Below are 25,962 nucleotides of genomic sequence, written 5' to 3' on the forward strand. Positions count from 1 at the left end.
CCACCATCTGCCCACACAAGTACAAAGTTCAGGCAGTGACAGCATTAGCATGGGTCTGACAGTAATAATAAGGGCTGCCCTATAGTCCTTATCAAAGTTAAGGGACCTTTCTGCTTGCTTTTATGCTTGTTCATTTTGATGTGATCAACATCCTTTTGCTGACTAAACTATTAACAGAATTTTCTGGTTTCACAACCAACATGCTACCATCACCCATGGTAAATAATACATAAATATTGTACATAGATATATCTAAGTAATCTACTGGGTTGTTTATTTTTCTTCATAGCAGTATTACAGAGCAATTTTATCCAGCATGTTGCTGCACAGCAGATGAACTCAGGTAAAACTTCATGGATTCTAGGACTGAATTACAATGTAATGTTCCGAGCACAGGGCAGGATGTCATATCATGGTAATTCCCATCTTGTCTCTGGAACTGCCATCAGTACTCTCTGCCTTAGTTTCCTTACAAGAGGTGTTGTGTTACAGACATGATATCAGATCAAATCAGCAGGTCTTAGGTTTAAAAGAAGCAAAAAGCAGCACTTTTACACAAGGCATAACTCAATGGTAGAATTTATTCCTACCAGAATTTATGAAGGCCAAAAATTTACACAGGTTAAAAAACACGTTAGATATACACATGGAATAAAATTCCACTGATAACTATTAAACACAAAGTAGTTCCTAAACCCACCTTACTGGAAGCATCTTTGAAGGAAGGAAAAGGAGGACATCCTATGTATGTCCTTTTTGATGCAGTCTTCCCACTGGCATCTGTCACAAGACAGATGGACTTTTGGAGTGACCCAGTGCAGCTGTGCTCATGTTCTAAATGGATAATGTTTGGAAATATTTACATCTTTTTTTAATCAGCAGAGTTTTAGTGGTGGGTATCTGTTACTGATAGTCATTTACTCTTCAAAATATACAAAGCATTAACCAGCCTACTCCATGGAAATTTTCTCAAACAAAGGATAGTTTTGTAACTGTTCAGTTTATCAGACAATCTGATAAATCTCATTTCAAGGTCTTTTCATTCTTTGTGGGATAGAAAAACTGAGCTAGCCAGGGCCATGTGATTTGTATAAAACAAGCAAAAAAAAAAAAAATAATTAGCAGCAACAGCATTAAAAGAAACCCAGTGAAATTTAACCATCAAAGCCAAAGGATTCAAAACATTTAAATACATTAGTCCACCGCTGAAGAAAAAAAGCCAACAGTCAAAGCAAAAGACAATCAGGATATTTCAGGTTTCCATTTGTGATTCCACCTGTTTTAAAAATCTCTCAGTTCTCTGTCTGAGGAAGCAAGACAGGAGGAATGGCCTGCAGCCATGGGCAAAATTTGAGAGAGGCGCTCTACATGTAGGTTTTGCCATATTAAACACATTGCTGAACCACTTCCCTAGCACATAATCAGAGCATACCAGAGAGCTTCCCATCTTCCTGAAAGCTTAGTATCCTTTGCATGCTATCACTTGTCAAACACAAACAATCTCAGGCACTGCAGACAAGGCAGTAGGGAAAAGCTTTCCCCAAAAATGGCTATGCTTGTAGAGATCACATGAAAACAAAAGGCCTGTATTTTGGACCAGGAGGAAGCTGCTGACTTACTTATCATTATAGAAGTTTGTTTGTAGTTAATTTGAATCAACAGTTTAAAATAAAAATGGGTTTAAAATAAAAAGCTTGAGAATTAAGCTTATGGCAGCTATTTTGACATTTTGTTGAATCCAACTACTGCAGAAGTTTTCATCTCATCTCACTTCAGAGTCCTCTGTGGACCTCACACAGACCAATCTCTACCTGTTTTCCAGGATTCATAACCTCTCTCAGTCAATACTGACTTCTGAGAACACTTAACCCTACAACTCCAGATAATACTGGGTAACATTCAAAGTATTGATCCTAATCCTCTGAGACACTCCAATAAACTGCTTTAAGACCGTTCCCAGGAGACCCAGAAGTCAGTCTGTCTGTCTCTCTCTCAAATATACCCACACTCTTCAAACTACTACTCAACATTAATTTCTTTACAGGCCATTATATTCCTCAGGCACCACCAGGGACAGAGGGGACCTTTCCTGGTAGCATGCCAAAGGGCTCTCTAAGCCATCTACAATGGTCACAGACCTTCCCACTTCAAGAGAAAACTGTCAGTATATTTGTTCTTATATAAATGAGTCAGTGATGCCTTTCCATCTGACACAAAAAACTTGTCCAGCTCTTTCCCTGTATATAGTAAGCTATGTATGATTCCCTCACTTTCAGGTTCTAAACTGCAATCCCTTCATTACATGTGCTATCAGGCATCCCTCTTCTTATGCTGTTACATGCAGAGTAAAACCAAGACATACAAGTATCAGCTGAATTATTTGTTCCTGTGTCTGGCTTGCCTCATTAGAATTAATATACTACATGTGTTTTGTGTTAAATACTAGCTTCATATTTTAAGACAGCAAAGTCACAACTTACATACAATTTATGCCATTTCATCTTCAAATTTCAGCAAGTACTACATATCTTGTTTTCAGTATTGGTCAATGACTAGCTGTGTGACCTTGGGCAAGTAACAACTTGTTTGCTGGATAACCTTCAGAAAATAAATTACCTGCTGAGTGTCCTCATTTCTCTTATCTCTGAAATGAGCATAATACAAATACAGTTCTGATTTGAGATCAAAAGTCACTTAGTAGCTCCTCCTGTGCCTTGGTGATTCAGTGTAAAACAGGTGTACTACCACTTACCCAGTATGCACTGTGAGCCGGACTTGATTTCTGTGAAGTACTTTGACACCTTTGGAAGTAAAGTGCTATCACTACAGAACGTGATCAGGTGTCTCAGGCGATGTACACACTGCATTTAGAACCTAATGTTACCCTTACCTTAATGGCTAAATCACAATGTTCACTGGCGGTAGTCAGTTGTTCAATATGTCTATCCACTTCTGCTACTGATAAACTGCAGCTGCTTTTCTTCCTCCCACAGACAACATTTTCCAGACCTGTCAGCACTCTTTGCAGTTCTGAATTCAAGTCACTACAGTTATCTAAAAGAAAGCAAAAAAAAAAAACCACCAACAAAACCAAAACAAATATTGCAACAATTATTGACTCAGTGAAAAAATACAAACTCTAACCTAGACATGCCTGCTGCAGAACAGATAGGACTGATACTGTTCAAGGAATATCCTTGTAATCTGCCACTTTTTCCTCACTAACTGATAGGCTTAAATACTGTAACCACATCGACTGAAATAATGAGTTACCTCCTCTCTGACAAATAACACTCCCCCTACTTATCTGAAATGTTCATTCTTTCTTCAAAAACCTCTCTTTTCTGAAGGACAACATTTTAAGACACCACACGCTCACATACTATGCCATTTCTTTTTTGTTATTCTTTTTGCCACTCAGGGCCTATTATTCTGATTTTATTGCCCTCAAAGGTTTTTCTCTGTAAACTCAACATTTTTTCTGCCTGTTACATTCATTGACATTATGACTTGACATTTTTCAGAGGAATTTCTGTGGCTGTACTTTGGCACTGCCTAATTTAAAAAATGCTGGTGTTTGCAGAAATGATCCCTAACAACTAACAGTCTTAGAGCCTATATTTCATTCTTATAGCTACTTTTTTCTTCAAATGCAACTGCAGAATATTCAGGGATCATAACAGCACACCTTGTTCTTTGCTATGTTCCATACTACAACCATATTAGCAGCATATACAACAATGCTATTTTAATTATAAAATGTTGCAGAGAATCGCTTCCTTTTCTGTCTTTAGGCAAAGCCCTTCTAGTGCCTTGGGCACTGCCACAGCATCCTCCATTCCTGTGAAAATAAGTAGGTCTCAGTACCTTGCTAGCTCACTTCATAAATTATTTTTGGTTTTCTTGGGCTCACATAGGGCAACAGACGGTGTCAGTTCCTAAGGCAGACACAAGGTAGAATTCACCCTGTTGTTTTCTCTCAGATGTGCTAGTTAGTATTTCTAGCTTACTAGTTAAACAGTTTGCAATAACTACCAACTGTACAGGACACAAGTGGTGCACTATGAGACAGCAGTGCACCAGCAGTTCCTATACCTTACTGAACATAGTGGCAAGCATTCTTGCTGGAGGGTGTTATTTCTATAATACTGCTGCAGGTGTTCCACCGTGGTCAGAATTCCCTAGAAGCCCCATAGCTGTGGTTCTTATAGGGGACTAAAGTAGTGTGGCATTGAACTGTGCCTGAAATTTAATGGATGTGAGACACCAGATTATTGTAGACTGCCTTGAAATCTCTGCCTGCAAGACAAGACTGGAACTGGTTGGATGAAGGGATGAGATAATCAGAAAGTAAAAAACCTGTGAACTTGTTACCACAAATCTAACTCCGCAGCCTAATGCACATAAACATGAACCTAGACCAAGAGTTTAGAATGATGTCACAGTATTGTATGAAAAATGTGAAGGGGCAACACATACAGAACTTTACTCTTGAAGTCATATTTACTAGTTCCTGACTAGCAGCCACCCATCTATTGTAGTAATACTAAAAATCCCTTTATAACACTCACTTATGAGCAGCATATACTCTGCAGGATTACTTGTAAACTGTAAAAACCCTAATTGTAAAACCTCAGTTTTGTTGGCTTGAACTTATTTGTTTCTATAACATCTTCTGTAACACACATTTTCTCCATTTAAACAACCTTCACAAGATGTTGTACGCTGAGTTTTGTTCCTACAATAACATTTTTCCCAGAAAGTAAGAGTTTACAATACATTTCTCACAGAAAACCAGTACAACCCAATCGCAAGCTCTGCAAGACACTGGAGAGAATTCATAGTTTTAGCTCTTGGTGTTTTATTGCCTGTAGCAATAGAGTAGTATATCCACATGCATTAGTGTATCATGACGTATTGTTTTTAGTAAGTCACTGATGCTTATTCCATTAGGGCAGTAAGCAGGTCATGCACGTGGTTATCAGGTCATGATTTTTTTATCCTTATATAATTGTATCTAGATGGATGAAAAAAATATATATTTGTGTATACATACATCTGTATGTACACACACACATATATATAGACACACAAAAGAATTTATTTTCAGAGGAGTACGGGGAAAAAAAAAGAAAAAGGACAGACTCAATGTATAGAAAAAAAAAAAAACTGAAAAAACGCAAGAATCCCTAGGGTTAACATTCTCATTCTGTCCTTTGCTATATTTCATTTTATTGCCATGTTTCCCATTGTTAGCAGAAACTTAAATGGAAAACTTGCTTTTAATGTACCCAAACCCTGTTTCAACTCCACCCCATGCAGAACAAAATCAAAGCCCTAACCCCAAAACAAACTCTGAAAAGTAAATTAGCTTGATTTTTTTGACAAAAAAAAAAAAAGGAAAAAAAGATGAAAGAAAATTATAAGGAAAAAAAAGTCCTTATGTTAGAATCTGTTCAAGTAGAAACTTAATAATAAGCATTAACTTTTGAAAGTAAAAACTTTCATTTTTTAAGAATATGAAAACCTCTACTAAAATATCTTGACTCTATGCAGTATTTTGTTAAGTATACTTTGAATTTTGTATGTCAGACACTTCATGATTACATTATTATTAATATTGTTCTATCAATGTTTCTAGAAATTAAAGACACTGAAACACAAATGTGCCACAGCAGGTCTTGCATTTATAAACAAATACAGCTCCAGAGCTAGTGTATTAATTTCAGTTTAAGAAATCATACAGGAAACCTCTTTTATATGGTTGCTTACAGTATCAACATGTTTTATGCATTATTAAACACCACTTGAGAGCAATGAATACTATGCCCAAAAGTCAGCCTACTCTCAGGTCCATTCCTCTAAAAGACACTGTAGTGGAAAAAACAGCAAAAAGTTCTCAATCAAGTAGTGCGCTGCTCCAAGCAACTGGAAACTGTTTTAATACAGTTTCTTATGTATGGAAGCAAACATTGCATGCTACATTATAACTATCAAAACCTCATGTAGAGCTAATAGCTTAATATTTAAAGATCACAATTTCTGCAACATTTCAACAATTTCCTAAAACACTGCTTGTGTACTGTATCACCCACAGAAGCTCCCAGGCACCCAGATAGTTTACCTAGGGAAGAAAATGAAGAGCAACTATTTGGTTTTAAATATAAATTAAGAGAAATAGTATTCTGAAGAGAATTCTGGAAATCAGTCATAGTGAGGATTACACTAGACTTCTGCTAGCCTACAGTTGGTACTCAGGAATTGTGCCCAAAGACTTAAACATTATCATACTGAAGGCCTACTGTCTCCTCATGCTTACACTGCAAACTTTAGGGAGTAATTATTCCATACTTGGAGTTCTTCAAATTAGCAGTAATTGCACTTGGATGACAAAATAGATGAAATTCTGAAGGAAAGATGTTTGTCCTCTTAGTTCTTAACCAGAAAAAAAAAATTAGTTACAAACTGTTTGGAGATGCTCCCTCCTTGCACAGTATTTGAATGGCTTATGTCAGATTTATACTTGCCTAAATCCATTTCACTAGCTATCCTTATCCCATACTTTAAAAAGGCTCTCCATTTTCAAGAAGTGCAGACGTTCTTTGTAATTAGGCTGTAAAAGAACAGGACAGACCATCCATTCCCCACACTTTTCCTCCCAACTTTTCCGCTGTCTGCAATTATTTTCTAGAGTTAGAGTAGTTTACAGGCACATGTAAGGTATGTGAGTATCTTTTTTCTCACTCTTCTTTCCCAAAAGTCATAAGCTCTCCTGAACAATCATTCCATTTTAGACTCCATAGTTGTTCCACATCAAGGAACAGAGGTTATGTCACACATAAGTTCATGGCCACAGAGTTGTTCAGCATTTGGTGTGATTAACACAGCCTAGATTCATTTATTTTCTCACCAAATGTTTAGGTTTGCATTTGAAAGGCTATGATGCTTTTCTGCTGTGAGAAGGCATCATGTCTACTATGAAGCATAACTCACCCACATCTGCAGTGACCATGGTGGACTGATTCTCTGGTACCGAGACAGAATTCTGGTCCACGCTGCGTGAGTCTTCATTAACCTCATGCTGGCTTTGGCTGAGCTCTGACCGCAGCTCTGAATACTCATCTTCCTCCCTGGGAGAGAGAACAAAGGCAGAACTAAAATCCTCTGAGGAAATATGTATCTCTGTGACACTTACTTCAGATCTGTAAGCTGAGCCATCGCAGAGAACTGTGCCCATAATACCCACTTGCAGCAGCCAGTGTCTGATTTCCACTTTTTTATTCCCGAATTTATTATTACTCCAGACCACTGTACAAGGAAACAATGGGTGGAATTGAGTGCAAATACACTGCTCTGCAATAACTCCCCAACTAACAATTCTTAATCAGCACAAGTGGCTTTTGATACCAAAGTGGATTAGGAATAACCAATTCTGGTGTCTTTCTCAGCTTGAGGATGCCATCGGCTTGTGTGAAAAGCAAGCGTGCACATGCACATACATGCATGTGAGTATCAAAATGCTTTTGGGACAGGTAGGTTTTTCATTTTCTCTTCTCAGAAGGAAGAGAACAGCTAGAGAGTATAGCACTGAACTGCTGGAGCTAGTGAAAAATAAAAAGCCTCAATTACCTAGGTTTTAACTTATTTGTCAAGCTAGTTCTACTAAAATAATTGAGGACACAGAATACTTTAGCTAAATCTAATGAGTTTAAAAAATTAGGGCTTTTCCCTCCTGTCTCCACATGACGAGTTCAAAGCACTGGGAAAGAAGATAAGTAAATGAAAAATAGCTTTGCCTGAGAACATGTGTAAACATTCTTTCTTTTGATCCACTTGCTGATTTGACTCAGAATTTTTTTTTTTACTTCCATAGTGACTGTTTTGACATTAAAGTACGTATTTTAAACATGAGAAAAACACCAGCTTACCCAGGTGCAGAGCCTCTCTGATAAGTAAGCAAACAGCCATCATTTTGCTACACACTAAATGAAACGCAGAGATTCACTTTGCTGCAGATTCAGCAGGAAAGTGGGAGAATGGAGCTGTCTGGATTTGGATAGCAAAGACCTATCTGGAGATCTGCATCTGGGAAGGGCACTTGTAATGTTATGCCTGTGGTGTGTATTATATACGGTGATGAGTGTTTCTTGCAGAAATATTGCAGGGTTTAGACTGGAGGTGTGTCTGGATTTGCGAGGCAAAATAGCAGAGAAGATGGTCTGCACATACAGGGAACAATGACATAAGTAAATTCTCCTTTCAAAGTAGCAGAAGTGACAATTTATGAACCAGGCAAACTCAAAAAAGGAATTTCAGCTTGCTTGCCAAGCAGGGTTTCCCAAGGTACTGAGATGTAATTTCTACAGGAACTATTATGTTCTTCTACTGCTTATATTTGCTTCAGTGCAAAGAATGTCTGACTTTATCAGAAGCACTTAGTTGACTATTATTAAACAAAAATGTAGGTCAGCTGGTTAAAATTGAGATTTAGATCAAAGAAAGCTCTTTAAGGTACCATGCAGTACATGTTTAAAAAAGTGTGAGAACTAAATCATGAATAGCAGGAATTAAAACAGTGTAACGAAGACACATAAGTGTGAGTTAATGTTCCATAAACTCGTTTATTATTAGCCATAGCACAAGCCAGTAGTAATGAGCTTTAGAAAAAAACAATTACCAAGCACTCAAACAGTTGCATTTTTTGATCTGAAGGCAATAAATTTTTTAATCTACAAAACAATTAGTCCTACATTTTTAAAACCTGAATTACGTCTACAAAAGGACAAGAGGCTATTGATCATAAAACAATGCCACACACAATAATATCTCACCACCCTTCTTTTGGCTCTTGTTGCATAGATTTTTTGTTTAAAATCCAACACAGCTTCATCTAGCTAGCACTAGCATTGGTTTTTTCAGTTTAAGCACCCTTGGAATCTTGGGGCAGTTGAAAAGTATGTGACACATCAGGGCTCACATCTTTCTGATGGCTCAAGGCAGAATTCACTTTCTGAGTGATCTAATACTTCTAAGACCTGATGAGAAAGATCAGGAATACTTTTCTGGTGAAGCAACAGCAAGGTCAAGTGGGCTCTCTACCACGAGTCTTACAGGGGGCAGACTGAGGGCTAAAAACAGAAGGGGGAATTTGAGGGGAGCAATGCACCACAAATATAAATTCTGCCTTTAAAACTGAAGTTGGTGGTAACAGAAGGTACTGTTTGAGACTCCCCTTTCCCCAAAACTGGAGAAGACTCCTCCAGTGGCATTGGAAATGCAAGGCGCCCAACAGCTGATGATGACTAGCCACTGAAGGTGGGGGCATCACAACTTCCTTGTTTCTGCCATCATCTAGGACCTGGCTGGAGAAAGCGGGTATTTGTTCTCCTGTGGGTTCTGATGGTTCCCAGTTGCTGGAATGTCATGCTGAATTGGAGGTAGTTAAGATCAGATCAAGCTGTTTTAAACACTGAGAGGCCTGGAAACATTGTTGGAGCAAAAAAGTGTGTTTTACAGGTACATCTGCACTTATTGCTTTCCTAATGTTTGGGTGCAACCAAGGATCACAGTTGCTGCACAGACACTGAGAAAAACTTGATCAAATAGTAAACAGAACAGCACACTTTCAGCACCCTTTCACACCACTGACGAGTTCTGCCAGGATGCTGGCAAGGTGCACATTCTCTTCATGGCTGCAAACAGCGCATAGTTTCACACTTTAGGTGCCAGCAGTTCTTCAACAAACATTTTACTTGAACAAGAATTTTTTTAAAGCATTTTAAGTCCCTCGGATAGAAAATACTACAATCGTATGTGCACTGCAAATGAGAGATTGACTGTTCCCTGTGTGTACACACCTGAGGTCCCTCTGAACTAGTTCACTTATGAACAAATAGCGACACGCTTGAGACAACATGGGAATTAATCACTGAAGGCAGGTGGGGCTGTGCATTGTATGCTGAAGCCAACACTATCACACCCACACTGCCATTTAAATTGAATCCAAGTAGCTTCCACCTAGCACATATTTAGAAGCTAGAATTAGACCTCTAGGGCATTGTGTAAACATAACTGCCATGTGTTATTTCTTGTGATGCTGTAGTCTATTCACTCTCCTTCTTCATTAACTCCAACACAACCTACTTTCTGAATATATTTCAGATTAAAAGTTGTGTGAACAAATGGTTTTACAGCAATGGGTTACAAGCTTCTTGACAACTGTTTCAAATAATCCTTAAAAGGCACCAATATTCAACCGAGTGTACTTCTGTTTGTTAAAGTTGCTTATTATTTTTAGAGTTGCACAGGTGTACCCAGCAGTTTAGAAATAAAAGCAGTTTGACCTCTTCCTTCTTCCTTTTGCAGAACCTGAATTTGACATCTTAGAAAGACTGTCAGTCATAGGTCGAAGTTGCTCCTGCACAACCAAGTTACAGATGATTTTGCCAGCCAAAGACATTATTAAGAAAAAAAAGAGGTGTGTTTGAATGAATTTAAGGCAATACTAAAAATGCCTGAAGTCAGGAACATTCACCTTTAATGTAGACATAATTCCCTTTTAGTACAGTACTGTGTAATTTGTAAATCCCTTCTGTGCTTCAGAGTTATCAGGTGTATCCTTTATGTCTAAGTATTTATAATATGACACTTGAATTAGGAAAGCTATTGGCAAAGCCATTTGGTTGGCTTTGCTGTCTTCTAAGTTGTTCACACTTGGAGAGAAAACAGGAGTAGGTATACACCTTGTCAAAGGACCCAGAACCTTCGCAATGCAAACAAATTTGTCTTCTGCAAATTGAAACAGCAGAAGTAGGAGTAACACTGCCACCAGCATCCATTTGACATGCTAATGGTAACTCCAAGCTAGCACCACTCAGTGAAAACTGTTCGCTCTAAAAGCAGCTGACAAAATGTGCTCTGCACAACCATCATAGGCTCTTCTGCTCAACAGTCTTGCAGAGTTTGACAAAAGCCTGTGACTTGAGTTTTACAGCAAACTTAAGTAAAATAATAGCCACCTCCTCTCACTCTCTCCCTAATAATGTAGACAAGAACAGTGAGACACTGTCACACAATTATCATTTTCCAAGAAAAAAAAAACAGAGCCAGGTTTGTCTCCAGACTGCTCAAATAAAAAATAAATCATCCTCATCCTAGTGGATCACTTCTTTTGTGTCTTTTTGCTTCCAAATTGCTACCTTCTTGAGCTGATAGTGGATAAATTCTGCACTGTCACGCGTGAAGAACTAGGCAAGCAAGAGGCTTGTCAACTTGCACAGTATGAGTATAGGCAACTCTCTTTTCAGCCTTAACATCAAATCAGTTACAGCTGTATTTCAGGTTTGGTTGTTTGTTTTTTTTTGTGAGGTTGGGCTTCCAAACCATCTGGGCTGTCCAGAGCAGCAGCAGGGAGATGAGACAATTGCAGATGAATGCTGGCTTGCTCCCACAACTATGGTGACTTCATTTTCCTTAGGGAATGCTGGAAGAACGTAGTGCAAGAGCAGCATGTGGCTACACACATGGAACTTCTTGTACCCAAGAAAGTGCTAGCAAATCTAGAACTGGAAACTTATAAAAATACTCCTGTAAGATTACTAAGATCAGCATATCAGATATACCTGGGAAGAGGGCACAGGCATTGATACTGATACGTGCCTTAAGCTCTCTTATAGAGCTGGCATTACTAAACCACAATAGCAAAAGCCATTACACTTCAAGCTGTGTAAAACCCCTGACATTGTGGGGGGTGAGGGGGAGGGGAAACCAAACCCCAGAAACAAAGAGAGAAAAATTCTCGGAATGGAGAATGTTAACTAACTTATACAGCCTGCCAACACTCCTAAAACTGTTGTAATACCTTATTCATATTTAAACACTCTTTCTGCTTAACTTCCGCCCTACTTTCTGAGGGTACTACTCACAGTCAAACAAAGAGCTACAAATTTAAAGATAATACAGCTTAAAGAGGACAGTCAAATACCCTCCATGAAACTCTGGTTTCTTCCAGTTGTTTCCAGAATATTTTGGGGTTTTGGAAGGAACCATGAAGAATGTCATAAAGCAGCAGTACATCAAGCTACATGTTCATTTATTTTTACAGCCTAAAGACAATACATGAAAATACTGAACAATCTCTGTGTCAGCACTAGGGAAACATTTATCTGTTATGCAATTAATGTAAACTCAAGAAAACTGTTTCCAGAAAGACAGCATAAATTTCATGATAGCACAAGTAAAGCCTCCACTCAGTACTACTTGCAGGTATCCAAGAGTCAAATCAAAACTAAAATCCCTCCTGTGTTCTGGTTAGAGGAAAGTATAAATGCTGAGGCCCTAGCAGGGCCATGCTCCCAGAACCCTTCCTCTCAGGACTTTTGTTCCAGCTCCTGGGTTCACAGCCCCCATAGCCAAGGGTGGAGCGCTGAGTCACACCTGCCCCAGCAAGGACAGCAATTACACCACCCTTGCGCTGTGGGATGGAGCAGCTTCTCAAGAGTGACGCAAGTAGATCCCAGAGCAGATTTACAGAAAGTTACAGCAGGAAGTATCAGTTTTCCTTCTTCCAGTTGTCTTCACAAATCCTATGGAATCCTTCCAATTCTACCTCTGCTTGCCATTTTTAGGAGGAATATTACTCCTCTGTTCTCCAGACACCAAATCATTGGCTTGCCAAAGAAAACAACCTATTCCAATCATTAAAGGAAATAAAAAAACCCACTAACTTAATAAGCATTTTTGTTCTTCCTAGTAAAAGCAGAACAAATAAATACAGAGGAGGCATCCTAGCTGTCTGAGCAAAACAAGCTCTCGTACAATAAGACCAAACAGCTGGGGCATGACAGTGTTGTGGCACCTGTTGCAGCACTATTGTTCTGATGTCCTCAAAAGCCTATACCCCCCAAAGGCAGAACAAAACTGCAATTTTTATGAGAAGCAGCATGCACTTCCCATCAAACTCAGTTCTTATGCCTCACTTCCTTGTGCATGCCACCGCTGACTTTTTTATGGACATGGTTACACATTCACAGTATCCACCTGATTCCAATATTTTGTAATTGAACACTACTTGGTTCAACGCAGCTCTCATGCTTCTCAGATTTTTTCTCAGATTTTGCTTTTCAATCAATCTTTTCAATTGGTAGAACTTTACCAGAGAGGAGGGCAGGATGGACAGCCAGTATCATGCTGAAAAGAAAGGTGACTTGAAACAAGACAAATGGGAAGTTTGTCTGCAGAGATATCAAGCATGAATGAACAAGGGAGTCACAGGGATTTCTTCAGAGAAGTACTACCAGTTTAGAAAATAATTACCTGAAAAATCTCACCATGACCATCACTAGTTATGATCATCTCAGAGTTGGCAGTATTTATCTTCCTAAATAACTTCAGCAGAATGTGATTCTATCACTGGTTTTATAGTGGTATAAAGGTGTGATGATACTTTCCCTTATTTATGGTACACTAAACCTTTTTCTTTGTGCGTATAAATGTTTTCATGAAAGATAAACTGAGTTGTTGTAACAACGTTGTCTTGTGCTAGTAGAAATGTTTACAAGGAAGAACGAATGAAGCAGTTATCAATAAACTTGCAGCTAACAGGCAAGGAAAACTGAAAATTTGCTACATGGGTAGACCGCCATGTCAATATTACCTACGGAAGTGTCAAATCTAATTCCATGTTCTCTAGAAAATCCATAGATTCTAGTAGTTCAGTTGCATCCTCACAAGTTAAACTTTAAGAAGCTCCTTCCTCATTCTAGTCCAACTTTCTCTAGGTTGAGAATAATGGGTAAAAACAAGTGAGGAAAAAAAGCGTTTTCTTGTAGTCAAATGTAACATGTATTTTACCACAGTAACAACTAATGACCTAGTGTAATACCTCAAGCTTTGCTGCTCCAAGGACAGGCAACAATGTTATTTGTACCATTGTGTTTTGTCACAAATACCAGTACAAGCAGATGCAAAGCATACTGAAATCCAGTTGAGCCATACTTCTCACCCCAAGTGATTTGGCTTAGGTGATCCATAGGATGCCACAAAATAAAGTTAAAAGCAGACGTACAGGCTGGGTGGTTCCATCTGCCTTTATCCACCACTGCTATCACTTACCTGGTACCCTGACATGTATGTTACACCAAAGGAATATTTAAATGGCACAGTGCAGTTCTTCGCAGTCTTCATTAGGCTTTGCAAAGTGTGATTTTGCCAGAAAGAATGTAGCACTTCTGAGCCTCGGGATGATACTCTGCCAAACACGTACCTTAATTATGGGCAGCTACTCAGTACCAGTCATAACAAGTCTAACTACCTTAAAGTCATCATCAAATTGTATTTAGAGTATAATTCACACTGTATTTCGTATGATTCTTCCACTGGCCCAGAACTTCCAGAAAGTTGCTGTACCTTATTGTTGTTCCCTGTAGTCGATCAATTTTCTTGTTTAATTCAGCAATGATACTGTGCAGCTCTGTGATTCGTTCTTCATAGCGTAGTGTTGTTTGCTCCTGCACGTCTTCGTGCTCTCTCATTAGGTGGGATTGTTCACACTAAAGCAGAGAAACAACGAACAGAAATGGTCTTATGAATAACTGCATAGAGATCAGATACAAGGCAAAAGTGCACACCATTAATGGTTTTCTTACTCATCAAACCAACGCTGTCTTAGCAAAAGAAAAGGATAGATGCAAAATATTGACAGGTACACAAAGATATGTAATTACAAGATTTTAAGAACTGAAATATTATGCAGTGTACTTTTATTATAATTTTTTTCTAAAGGGCGGAAGTTGCCTTCCCTCTTGAACATAAAATGCATTCACAACTCAAAATAGCTGTAAATATCTCATCTTTGAATCCCTGAGATTCATGATGCATCATGAATCTTCAAGGATCTTCCCAAGGTGGTCTGAATTAGAACAAGTCCTAAGGCAGAAACAACATTATTATAAGGAAAAGTAACCACACTTTGAGGTTATGCCTTATTCTCTAGTATATTTGTTTTTATTAGCCTTTAATGATAACATAGCATATTTGTTATTATTCTAATCCTCTATGATAAAATGCTTATTGTTTGAAGAATTAAAAGGCTACATGGCTACTTGTTTTTTTTATACATATCACAAAATCCTCCTTTTTCTTTCCAATAGGATTTTAAATCCAGCCTCTCTGGACTACTTTTATGCCAGCAAACACTCTACTTCAATTACAGAAAACAAATACAGTCTACTGCAATTACAATCCAACAGTGCATGGTGACTGAAGTTATCCTTGGTAGTGGCTGGAAAGAGCAAGGCTTCTGACTTTTTGCTTCTGAACCCCTGCAGGAAACAGTCAAGCCTTCTTGCAACCACAGAATGGTATATACTACATTGTCAGTAAAAGAAAATTCACAAGCCAATTGGCAGTATAAAACTCACTCTCGTTAACTGAAGACCTGCAATGTAAGATCCTAGTAGCATTTCTAAGGGCTACAATTTATAGCAATGTAGAGGTCCTCCAAAATTGCTGCATCAAAACTTTTTTTTTTTAATCAAGTAAACACTCTATACAGAGGTAATTCTTTCAACCCTTTCTATCATAAATAAAAAAATTATACCCAAACTAGCAGGTATGCCAGAATTTTCACAGTTTGCCCTCATACTTTTTGGCTACTCTCATTCACAGCTTGAGAATATCATCTACCTAAAAGGCTGCTTTAAGGCTAAAAATGTCATTGCACTTCAGTAACATTTTTCTTCTAAATTTTAAATAAAATTGATTTCAATACTTTTGAGTTCCAGGAATATGCACATGGAAATGTAGACCAGACATTAAAGCACCTTTCCATGGACTACAACAAAAGAGGTTCTTATTCCAGCTGGAGTCAAAAGCACTTTCACTTACACTAAGACAAACAGACCATAAATATCTTCACACTGAAGAGAAGAGTAAAGGATCACATTTCAGAATACTGATAACGTTCACCTGGCTTTTAAGACTTTGTGTTTGCAACTGATATAGTTACACATGTATATGCAGGATCATTCCACAATTTATTTCTCACTTTTCCATATCTTAACATTGTATCTGGCTGAAGAACTACCACAGTTTTCGAAGTGCAGAAATAACACAGAGAAAATGTTTAAGAAAATCTTTAGAACAGATTTAGGTGCAATGCAGAGTTGCTTGTTCTGCCTTTCTAAACCTAAATTTCCTCTGACACACACTGATACCCACAAACGCTGCCTAAGCATTATCAAGATCAATTATGTGCATTTTTCCCTTTAAACCAAAAGGATGTTTCAAGATGGAATGTGTGATAATTATTTTCAGACAATAAATAAAAACCCTATCGCAACAATTTTTGTCTTTCTAAGCTATGCACTGAAAAGCAGAATTTATTTATCTTGACTGAAGATATATGGACTCTTGCTAATGGACCTCAGCCACATTACCAAACTTGCTTTCTGTTTTCTCCAGCCATTTCTCAGTCACCATTTTTCAGGATAACCATCATTTACTGACAGACATACTTTGTGAACAGCCAGCAGCCCGGCAATATAAGACAACAGCTTCACATTTGATTCTTTAGAAAGGCTCTTGGATTATCTGGGGCAAAAGTAACTAGAAAATGCAGAAAGGAAACCTCTGTGAAAGACAGGACATGATGCTAAGGACTGCTGTGCCTTGGAGGTAGGTACAGAGTTATGCCTCATAAGTTTTGGTCAGACATGACAAGTCTCAACTGAAAAAGGCAAAAGCATCCAAACAATGGAAACGTAGTTCAGTATGAATCCCAAAATGCAGTAACAACAGAAAATTCTTGTTACACGGGATTGCTCCTCATTATGGCACATTCATCCCAAAGCTTAAAAGGGAAAAGAAAGAAATTTGTGTTTTGGTACCCATTGCTACCTGGGATACTGAACCTGCTCATCATCCTCTTCAGTTTCTGTGTCCTCTGAGCCTCAGAACTATGATCTGCCACCAGTTCCTTTTCCTTTCCAAGGCGTACACATTCAGCTCTTGCAATCTATTTGCATGTCTGTCACACAATGTTTTTAATATAAATACCTCACACCCTTTCTTCACCCCTTTCCAGCCTCATACTTAAGTTCTGATCAAAACCATTAAGAGCTCTAATTCTCTGAGAAAGCAGACAGAGCGATAATCCACTGAGAGGCTGCAAAAGGTGAGCGATTGTTGAGGTCAGGAGAGAAGTTTCCAGCAGAGTTCTCAGTTTAACTGACCCTTGGCTGGTTTTTGGTACAGACTAAAAAAGTTATTCCAATTACAGTATAAATTAACAATGCCTGGAAACTCCTTTGTCAGACTTCTTGAAGCTTGGAAACAACCGCAAGAGCAAGAAGAGTATGAGGGAGAATGATGATAAGAGAAAATATTTTAACCCAAGTCTCAACACATTATTCTACTGTACGCTAATTCCTAGCACAAGAAACATTACCAGTGCAAACCTTCGTTAAATTTGCAGTGTTCAGTCAGAGGACAAAAAAAGAACCACCAGCAGCAGTGCTTGCTAAGAGATCCCCCAGTGCCTCAGGCCCTGCAGAGACAAACACTGGCTATGGCATTGTTCACCAAGAATACAAGTCGTCACCTGAAAGAGCCACAACGATAAACCTGTCTAACAGGCTCACAGGAGATAAAAACCTTCTCTCAGCTAATACAGTATTTTAATTTAAGAGGAGTGGCAGATTTTAAAGTGGCAATCCATTAATCTAATTTTAAGTATAAACACAAGTCCTTCGTGCCAAATCCTCAATCATGAAAACATGTATGGTTAGAATTAATTGTTTGGTGATATCTGTGTATACTTGGTGTGGAAGAACAATACAAGTACACAGGACTAATCCACAGGAGATAAGGACATCACACAACAGAACAAGTAATTTCAACGTTCATCTGAACACCACGCATTTCTATTTCAAGTTACTTCATTGAATGAGAAACTGAAGCCTTCCTGTGAAGTTCACATGCTCTTATATGCCTACAGAGTGTTGGTTTTATTCTTATACTGAAATTCTGCTGTCCCTCCCTACACTCTGAGTAACTAAGTGGATGGTAAAGAATTATTACTGCAGTAATGGGACTAACTGCTGTGTGATATAGGATCAAGAACGATGCAGCACAGTCTCTGTTACCCTTGGTCTAGAGCTATTATAAAATTCCAAAATTACAAGGGCTAAGCACAAAAAATAAGAAAGCAGGTGTACCTCATGAGAGAAGATGAAATGATAAGGAAGATGTACTAAGTGAACTGTCTATTCTTGTTGTATTTGCTGAAACATTCAGTGTGTAATTAAATCCCATGTTCTATCATAAAACCGCAGAACTCAATGTCACAGGATGTAGGAAATGCCAAGAATGTAGATGGATTAGAAAGAAGGTTAGGTAAATCCATGGAGGATAGGACCATAGAGGACTATTAAGTGTGATGCAGTCTCCTGCTCACAGATGTTGGCAGAAAGGTGGGGGAGTATGAAGGAGGACAACTCTCCATATGCTCTCCCTTCAGACATCCACTATTTATCATTACCAAACCAGAGTATCATGCCAGACAGCTAGCAGAAAGCACTACTTTTCTTTTCATAACCACAGAAGGAGTTTTGGAAGAAGACGTTAGTTGTGGTTGACTAGTACTTCGCAGCAAATTTCATTCAAAAGATTGTTCTGTTGCCAAACTGTACACCGATACAAACAAGAAGAACTGCTGTCTTTCTGAAATAATAGAAGGGTGTAGGCAAATGGTATAGCAGGTCTCCACAGACTGCAGTTTTGGAAATCATCATAATACAACAACCAGTAATCAATTACGTTCTTTTACAAAACTTTAAGCACAGGCTGTCCAACTATCTTTCTTCACCATTTGTCATCTGTTACTGGAATTGTGGTTCCCCAAAACACCTTCACTCTGCAAATCACTAATCCTTTCTTCCAAAGTGTCTCACATGCCTCAAGAAATTATGGGAAAGGTATTACCGAAAATGTGTTTTAAAAGTTAATTGTTCCAGAGAGCATTTACAACGCCAGCTGAAATGAAACATATGCTGCCTTTGTAAGTATAGTCCAGAGGCAGAATAGAGATTTTGTACTGACCCACTAGCATCTGAATATGGCTATGCAGAACCTCAAACACCTCTTATTCAATTTATGCCTTCTGAACCTCTGTTTTGCATTAGTGAGGAAGAAATGCATTAGACAAAGGCTGTAGAGGAAAAAATTATATGACATGATACACAATATGAATTTGGGAATAAAAGTTCAAAAAAATATGTTAAGTGGCGCATCTGCTTGGAAGTGATGCAGCTAGAAAAAGAACAAAAGGTGGTTTCACCAGAGTCTGCCTCAACACTTAAACATCACCAACACACTTAATACAAGAGCTGTGCTTGTTAAATGGCTTATTCCTTTAAGAAAGATGGTATTTTATTTAATGCACACCCCCCTAAATTCCTATCCACTTGAGGGCTTTAAAAAAAATTTGAAAAGAGCTATAGCATTAAAACTTTATAGAAATTGTTCATTAAAAGTATTTTTTTAAAATCTGAAATCTAGCTAGCACGCTAGCTTTCAGATATTCTGATTTGTGTTATTCATGGTTCAGGTAACAGTCGTCACTATGCTAGTGCTCACAAGCACACAGCCCATGATCATGTAAAAACCTTCAGCTTTACAAATCAAGCACCACATACAGGTGCATAACTGGTAACCCATCAAAGAAAACACCAATCAATCTTGTGCTAACAGAGCACATGTGGGTTGGGATTAAGGACTGATCCTTAATCCCAGTCAGCATCAGTGGGGATTCATTACTGTATGGGAGCACCTACAAGGTACTCTTCATTAGCTGAGAGACAATATATGTATTTTTAAACAAAGACATAGAAATAAAACTAAAACACTAACAAAAACCTGTGGTGAGCACAAGACCCTGCAAAGCTGTAAATAACGATGTCAGTGTATTCATGCAGAATGATGTGGATCATTTGGATACAGTGGATCCATTTGATAGTTTAATGATTGCCAAATGCAGCCTCATATCAAATTGTATTTCAGAAAGAGGACTCTATCTCAGAGTGCACTAGAAATTAGAAAAGGCTCTCAGGATTACAGCCGATAAACAATGTTAACTGTCAGAGTGGTTCTAGCTCACATATCGAGGGGAATAAAACCATGAAAGTTATTTTTATTTTTGGATGTTGCATTGATAGTCTGCAATAAGAGTATCACTTACAAGCCTCAAAACCTTAAAGGTAGCTGAAAACACATCATGGAATGTGGTCAAGGGCCTAAATATGTTTGGAGGACTGAAGCAAGAGCCTTAAAATCTAGACTGCTTGAATATTTCTACATTTGGCTTGAGTTTAAGTAACATGCAGATACAAGCCCCTACCAAAATGCCCTGAATACTGAAGACTCTAAATATGCAAAATCACAGAATGGCTGAGTTTCACAGGGACCTCTGGAGGTCATTCATCCAATGCCCTACCCAAATCAAGGAGGGTCACCTAGAGTACGTTGCCCAAGACCAGGTCCAAGTGGCTTGAGCACTTACACGGTTGGTGATTTCACAGCCTCTCTGGGAAACAAATAAGATGCTATACTTTACCAGACAAAATGCTTTGACTGTTGTGGGACCACAGTGGGATGGGGCAGAGAATTGGAAGAGTAAAAGAAAGAAAACTCATGGGCTGAGGTAAGAACAGTTTAATAATTAACATAAAATAGTAACAACAACAGTAATAATACAGTGAAAAGGAAAATGTCTCTGGAGTAGGGAGGGGGACAATACAAAAAAAAACCACCAACAAACAAAAAAAACCCCAAGTGATACAACGGCTCACCACCTCGCCATCTAATGCAGCTTCAGGACAGGCGGTAATTGCTGCTTCTCCCGGCCAATTCCGCCCAGTTCACATACTGGGCATGACGTTACATGATATGGAATATCCCTTTGGACAGTTTGGATCAGCTCTCTTTGCTGTGCCCCCTCCCCTCCCGGTTTCTTGTGCACCCGGCAGAGCACGGGAAGCTGGAAAAGCCCTTGACTAGTACAAGCACTACCCAGCAACAACTAACACATCAGTGTGGTATCAACATTATTGGCATACTAAACCCAAAACACAGCACTATACCAGCTACTAGGAAGAAAATTAACTATGCCAGCCAAAACCATGACACTAAGTATAAATGAGCATAGATTTTGAATTAAGCTTTGAAATGTGAAGTACTTATAAAAGGTATTTGCCAGAATGACAGTATCTGAAAACAGAGGTTGAGAACAATAGTTCAGTTTTCCCTGTTTGCATTTCCCTCTTTACAAGTAACTTGATCTGAAGAGATTATTATTTTTTAAGAGCTGTAAAGCATTACAGTTCAGACCTTATTCTTATTTAATCCCTTGGCTTTCCACTGACTGTGCTCTCCGCAACAGATATATACAAATTGGCTTACTAGAATCTAGACTTAGATCACAAATCATTTCTCATATACCACCAAAGCACTGACAATTGGCAACAGCTTTTGATCAGCATTAATTTGTGCTGTGTTTGAATCTGACCCAGGAGTGGAAGGCTCTGTAATCGGTTACCTAATCCACTGAAAATATGCTGAAATTTTTATATTCTAAAATATTTCAAACCAACCACTGATTGTATTGGCTTCAAAATAAAACTGATGTAATTCTTTCTTGGTATTTTTTAGAAGAATGTCATCAGCACATAACACTTAAAACCCATGGCAACTATGTTTCTTGCAGTCTTAAAATTCTTCTCACTTATGACGTTTTTCAGATATTTTATCCTCTCTCCACATGCCATATTCCTCTCTGAAGAACAACACAAAACCAAGACCATCTCCAGAATCTTCAACTATTGCTCACCTGTGCTTTTGCCAGTTTCTTTTCCAAAAGGTCACGCTCCCTTTCTGTTTGTTGTAGACGTTTATTAAGCTCCACTATGTCTTCCTTTAACGAAGCCAGGGCTGCTAAATGAAGCTAGAAGACAAAAGGAAAGAAACAAATTAACCAAGTCACAAGCTATGTAGCAGTAGCGGTTGAAAGAAGATACAGTATTATACAGCAGCTACAGTATCTGTGGATTTCTGCAGCAGTTAATAGGAACTTCAGTATAACAAAAGTCTAAAAGAACTCCACATGCTACTAAATGCTTTTTACATGTGATTCTCCTCTCCAGACAGCACACACATTCTTTCATCAGAAAACACAATATAAGGATAAATACAGTGAAGTATAATTCAGCTGGAAATGTGTCGAATAGTTCACATTAAACATTAAATAGGAACTACCTTGAGTCTTGTGTTACAAAATCTTACATTAGATGTTGACTTAGATTTGTATTATAAAAGAAGGTGTGTCATGTTTTGAAGCCTTCAGACATATAGAGGTTATTAGTTTGGTGAAGGGAATAACTTGATGCATAGGATTTGGTTTTATTTTGCAACTAAAGCTTACTCCACTTTGAGCTCTGTAGTTGTTGTTCTCCTCTGTCCCACATCAGTGAGTTTCAATGATTCTAATCTACTGCAGCCACACATGAAGAACCTGAACTGTTTTTCTTTCTGCAGTAGATCCTTTTGATGAATGACACGTTCTACATTTAACTGACAACATGTGGAAATACATAGCAGACTAGGATAACTAACATAATCTAAATTACATTGGCTATATAACCTAGAAATCAAGAACAATTCTTAAAAGAATACTAAACTTGTAATTCTCTTCCTGTCCTTAAATATCCCATTCATCACCACACCACAGGCATCAGCTAGAATTCAACACTCAGTATTGACAACTACAACCGAAAAGTCCAGGAGGAAAACTAGGCACTAATACTGAAGTCTGCCTTTGCAGTAGCAAAGAAACAACTCCAAGTTATACTGGCTGAGAAGGCAAAAGTGACCTCTCACACCAGACCAAGTGACACAGCAAACACCGCTCTGCTGCCACAATTCAGACTGAAACACAAACCCTGCTTCCAGTCCTCCAGCCAGTTTCAGTCCTTCATTCTGACATCTTATTGCGATGGTCACTTTTAAGTTACTTTTCTTGTTCTATTTCCAGTCAGTCTGCTAATGAGTCCTATTTTGATATCAGTTTTATCTTTACGATAGTGGAAGCCAGAAAAACCATAGATGTTTTCACATACTGACATATGAAAGTAGCTGTTTGACAGCAGAGAGACCAGATCATTTGGCAATAGCTCCTTCACATACAGTATTCCCATTGCTATAAAAAAAGGCCATCTCTGGCTTTAAAACAGAAAACACAATTTTTAATAAAGATTTTTAGATGCAAATTCTGCAGTTTTAAGTGTTGTGTAACTACTTACAGTAGAAGCTCTGTACATCCTCATTTGTGAGTTCAGTTGAAAGCATTTTTTATTATGTCTGCTACAAAAATGTCTTACACGCAGTTATTCACTTCAGTACTAATACACATGTACACAATTTTATGTTCCAGTAAGTTTTAGATTCTCATGGCACTCTCATTTTTTAGGTGGAAAAACAGTAATTCAGGCCTGCTATGGGTATATGCTACATAGCTTCTTTCAAGTATGTACGCTGAAATTTCTTAATAAACCCAGAAACACCCTGAATATCTTTAAGTATTCTTGGCCTTCAGCAGAAGGCCTTCCTTCCTACCACAGGAAACTATGCACTGGTTTTACAGTGTGGAGAAACAAGAAACAGGCTAATTGTACCAATCTGTTCATAACTGACTTCCAATTTTCAGGAAAGCTGGTGAATTTATAAGCCACTCTTTCACCTTATTCCCTTAACAGAGGGGAAGTGTTGCAATTAAGCTCACCAGTTTGTTCATCAGATCTTGCATTCTTCACCACAGCTTTCAAATGATACATGAAAAAATAGCTACAATTCTCTAAATTGAATAAACAATGCTACATAGTCAAGTAGGTAGCATTCCCTTTCATACACGATAATTAAATGATCACCAGCTGTGGTTTTAATTAAATACCACACCTGTAATGTCCACACACACGGTGGTGTAATATAGAAGGACACCGTTAATTTGAAAATCTCAGTGAAAAACAACTCGTTCTCTGAACAGTGGAACTAATGATGTGGACTTCCTATGGATTTGTCTTTGTCCTCTTCCCACACTTCAGTCAGCTCAGCTCTTCTTCACTCCCCTAGCACACCCCAAACTTGGTAAGAAACAGCATGAATTGTGGCTAGCTTTATATCAATGCTGCTGCCTGGCCTGGCAGCTCCTGCCAAACACGGGCATCCAATACATGAGTTACACCAGCCTCCCTGTTCAATATAGGGTCTCTCTTCTCCAAGTAACCTGGAGATTTCTTCACTAATTACAAGGAAGGTTTGTTGCATTTTTACTATACAAAATTATCCTCTCCTTTCATAAATTGGACTAGTCAAGTTTTCAAGTACTAGTAAAAAAATAAAAAAAGACAGTTACTGAAAGGACACACTAGGCAACAGGAAGTTATCATACGCAGAGGAGGGCTGCTTGGGATACTCTTCGGTTTCATGCATGTACCCAGTGCATCAGCAGTAAGTCACAGGCAAGTGGTGCCTCCAGATAGTACTGCAATACGTAATAAGGTTAAGGCAGCTAGTGTAGCTGTGTATTCTTGGCGGAGCCAAGCTCTCCTCCCCCAATTCCTTAAAAAAGGTATTACAAAGTATTGCTGCATCTTCCCTTAAGGTGTGAGTATTCCCACAGACCATGCTTCCAAGTCTGTTCTATAGCACACTTGCAGGGTGGGAACTGGAACACAGACCTTTTTGGATGTTGCTGTAACACAAACAAGCAAAACATCTGAGCAAAAAGCTACAGTCAACAAAAAAGTCATCCTGGGAAAAAAAGTTTACACTTAGAATTCAAATTCAATAATCCAAACTATTAAAGTTGGAGAGGTTCCATTTAAAAATCTCAACCAGAAGACAGTAGGTCAGTCACAACTCTAACTGCAACACTGAATCACAGTGGGTTATGACAACTGAGAGAGACAGAACAGAGGTAGCCATATGGCATACTGCTTTTTTTCTCCCCTCAGCAAGCAGTGATAGAGAAGTCAGAGTTACTATCACTAACATTAATAACAAACATTATAGTTCAAGGTGGGCTGCCTCTGAATGACACAAGATTATGAAACAGATCAGAAACTCAGTATTTTGTAAAAATTAACACAGACACCACAAAGATTTGTTTGTACAACACATTGGTCTGAACCTTTAAGCAACAGCTCCCACAGAGAACTACTTCATACAGAGGAAACAGCTCACTGACAAAGCCTGTATTGTTCATAAATGTCATACTGATCCAATACAGCTAGTATTGAATTCCACCAGGAAAAAACACACTATGTGCTGTTCATGCCCCCAAACTGTCCAACAGGACAGGCAAGGTCAACACATGCAAAAGCAATGACTGAAAAGGGATCAGACAAGCCAACCAACTTGCTTCTCTACCATCACCCAAGGAAATAATAATTCTTTCAGAAAAGAAATTAGATGCATAGTATTAATAAAAAAACCTCTCTCAACTTAGAAGCCCAGGTAGGGGCCCTGGTGACTCAGGACACAGAGAAGGCAGAGTTACTGAATGCCTCCTTTGCTTCGGTCTTTACTGCTAAGGCTGGCCATCAGGCACCTCAGCCCACAAAGGACAGAGAGGAAATCTGGAGAAAGGAGGACCTGCCCTTGGTTGAGGAGGATTGGGTCAGAGATCACCTAGGCAAACTGGATCCTCACGAATCCACAGGCCCCAGTGGGATGCACCCACGAATGCTGAGGGAGCTGGCGGATGTTCTTGCTAAACCACTCTCCACCATATTTGAAAGGTCATGGAAGACAGGAGAGGTGCCTGAGGACTGGAAGGAGGCAAATGTCACTCCAGTCTTCAAAAAGGACAAGAAGGAGAATCTGGGGAACTACAGGCCAGTCAGCTTCACTTCC

At 38.6% G+C, this 25,962-nt stretch overlaps 1 protein-coding gene across 6 annotated transcripts in view; it reads right to left on the minus strand.

The window, feature by feature from the left end:
* MCC (MCC regulator of WNT signaling pathway) overlaps nt 1-25,962 on the minus strand; it is a 237,752-nt gene that overhangs the window by 54,559 nt on the left and 157,231 nt on the right. For all 6 annotated transcript variants that reach the window (XM_064438842.1, XM_064438844.1, XM_064438843.1 and 3 more), the window contains 4 exons: nt 21,884-21,997; nt 14,407-14,549; nt 6,994-7,130; nt 2,891-3,054 (listed from right to left, as the gene is read on the minus strand). In XM_064438842.1, the coding sequence (XP_064294912.1) occupies nt 2,891-3,054; nt 6,994-7,130; nt 14,407-14,549; nt 21,884-21,997 (558 nt within the window). The remainder of the gene's footprint in view (nt 1-2,890; nt 3,055-6,993; nt 7,131-14,406; nt 14,550-21,883; nt 21,998-25,962) is intronic.

This window comes from Phalacrocorax carbo, chromosome Z (genome assembly GCF_963921805.1).
Source record: "Phalacrocorax carbo chromosome Z, bPhaCar2.1, whole genome shotgun sequence".
NCBI classification, from domain to species: Eukaryota; Metazoa; Chordata; class Aves; order Suliformes; family Phalacrocoracidae; genus Phalacrocorax; species Phalacrocorax carbo.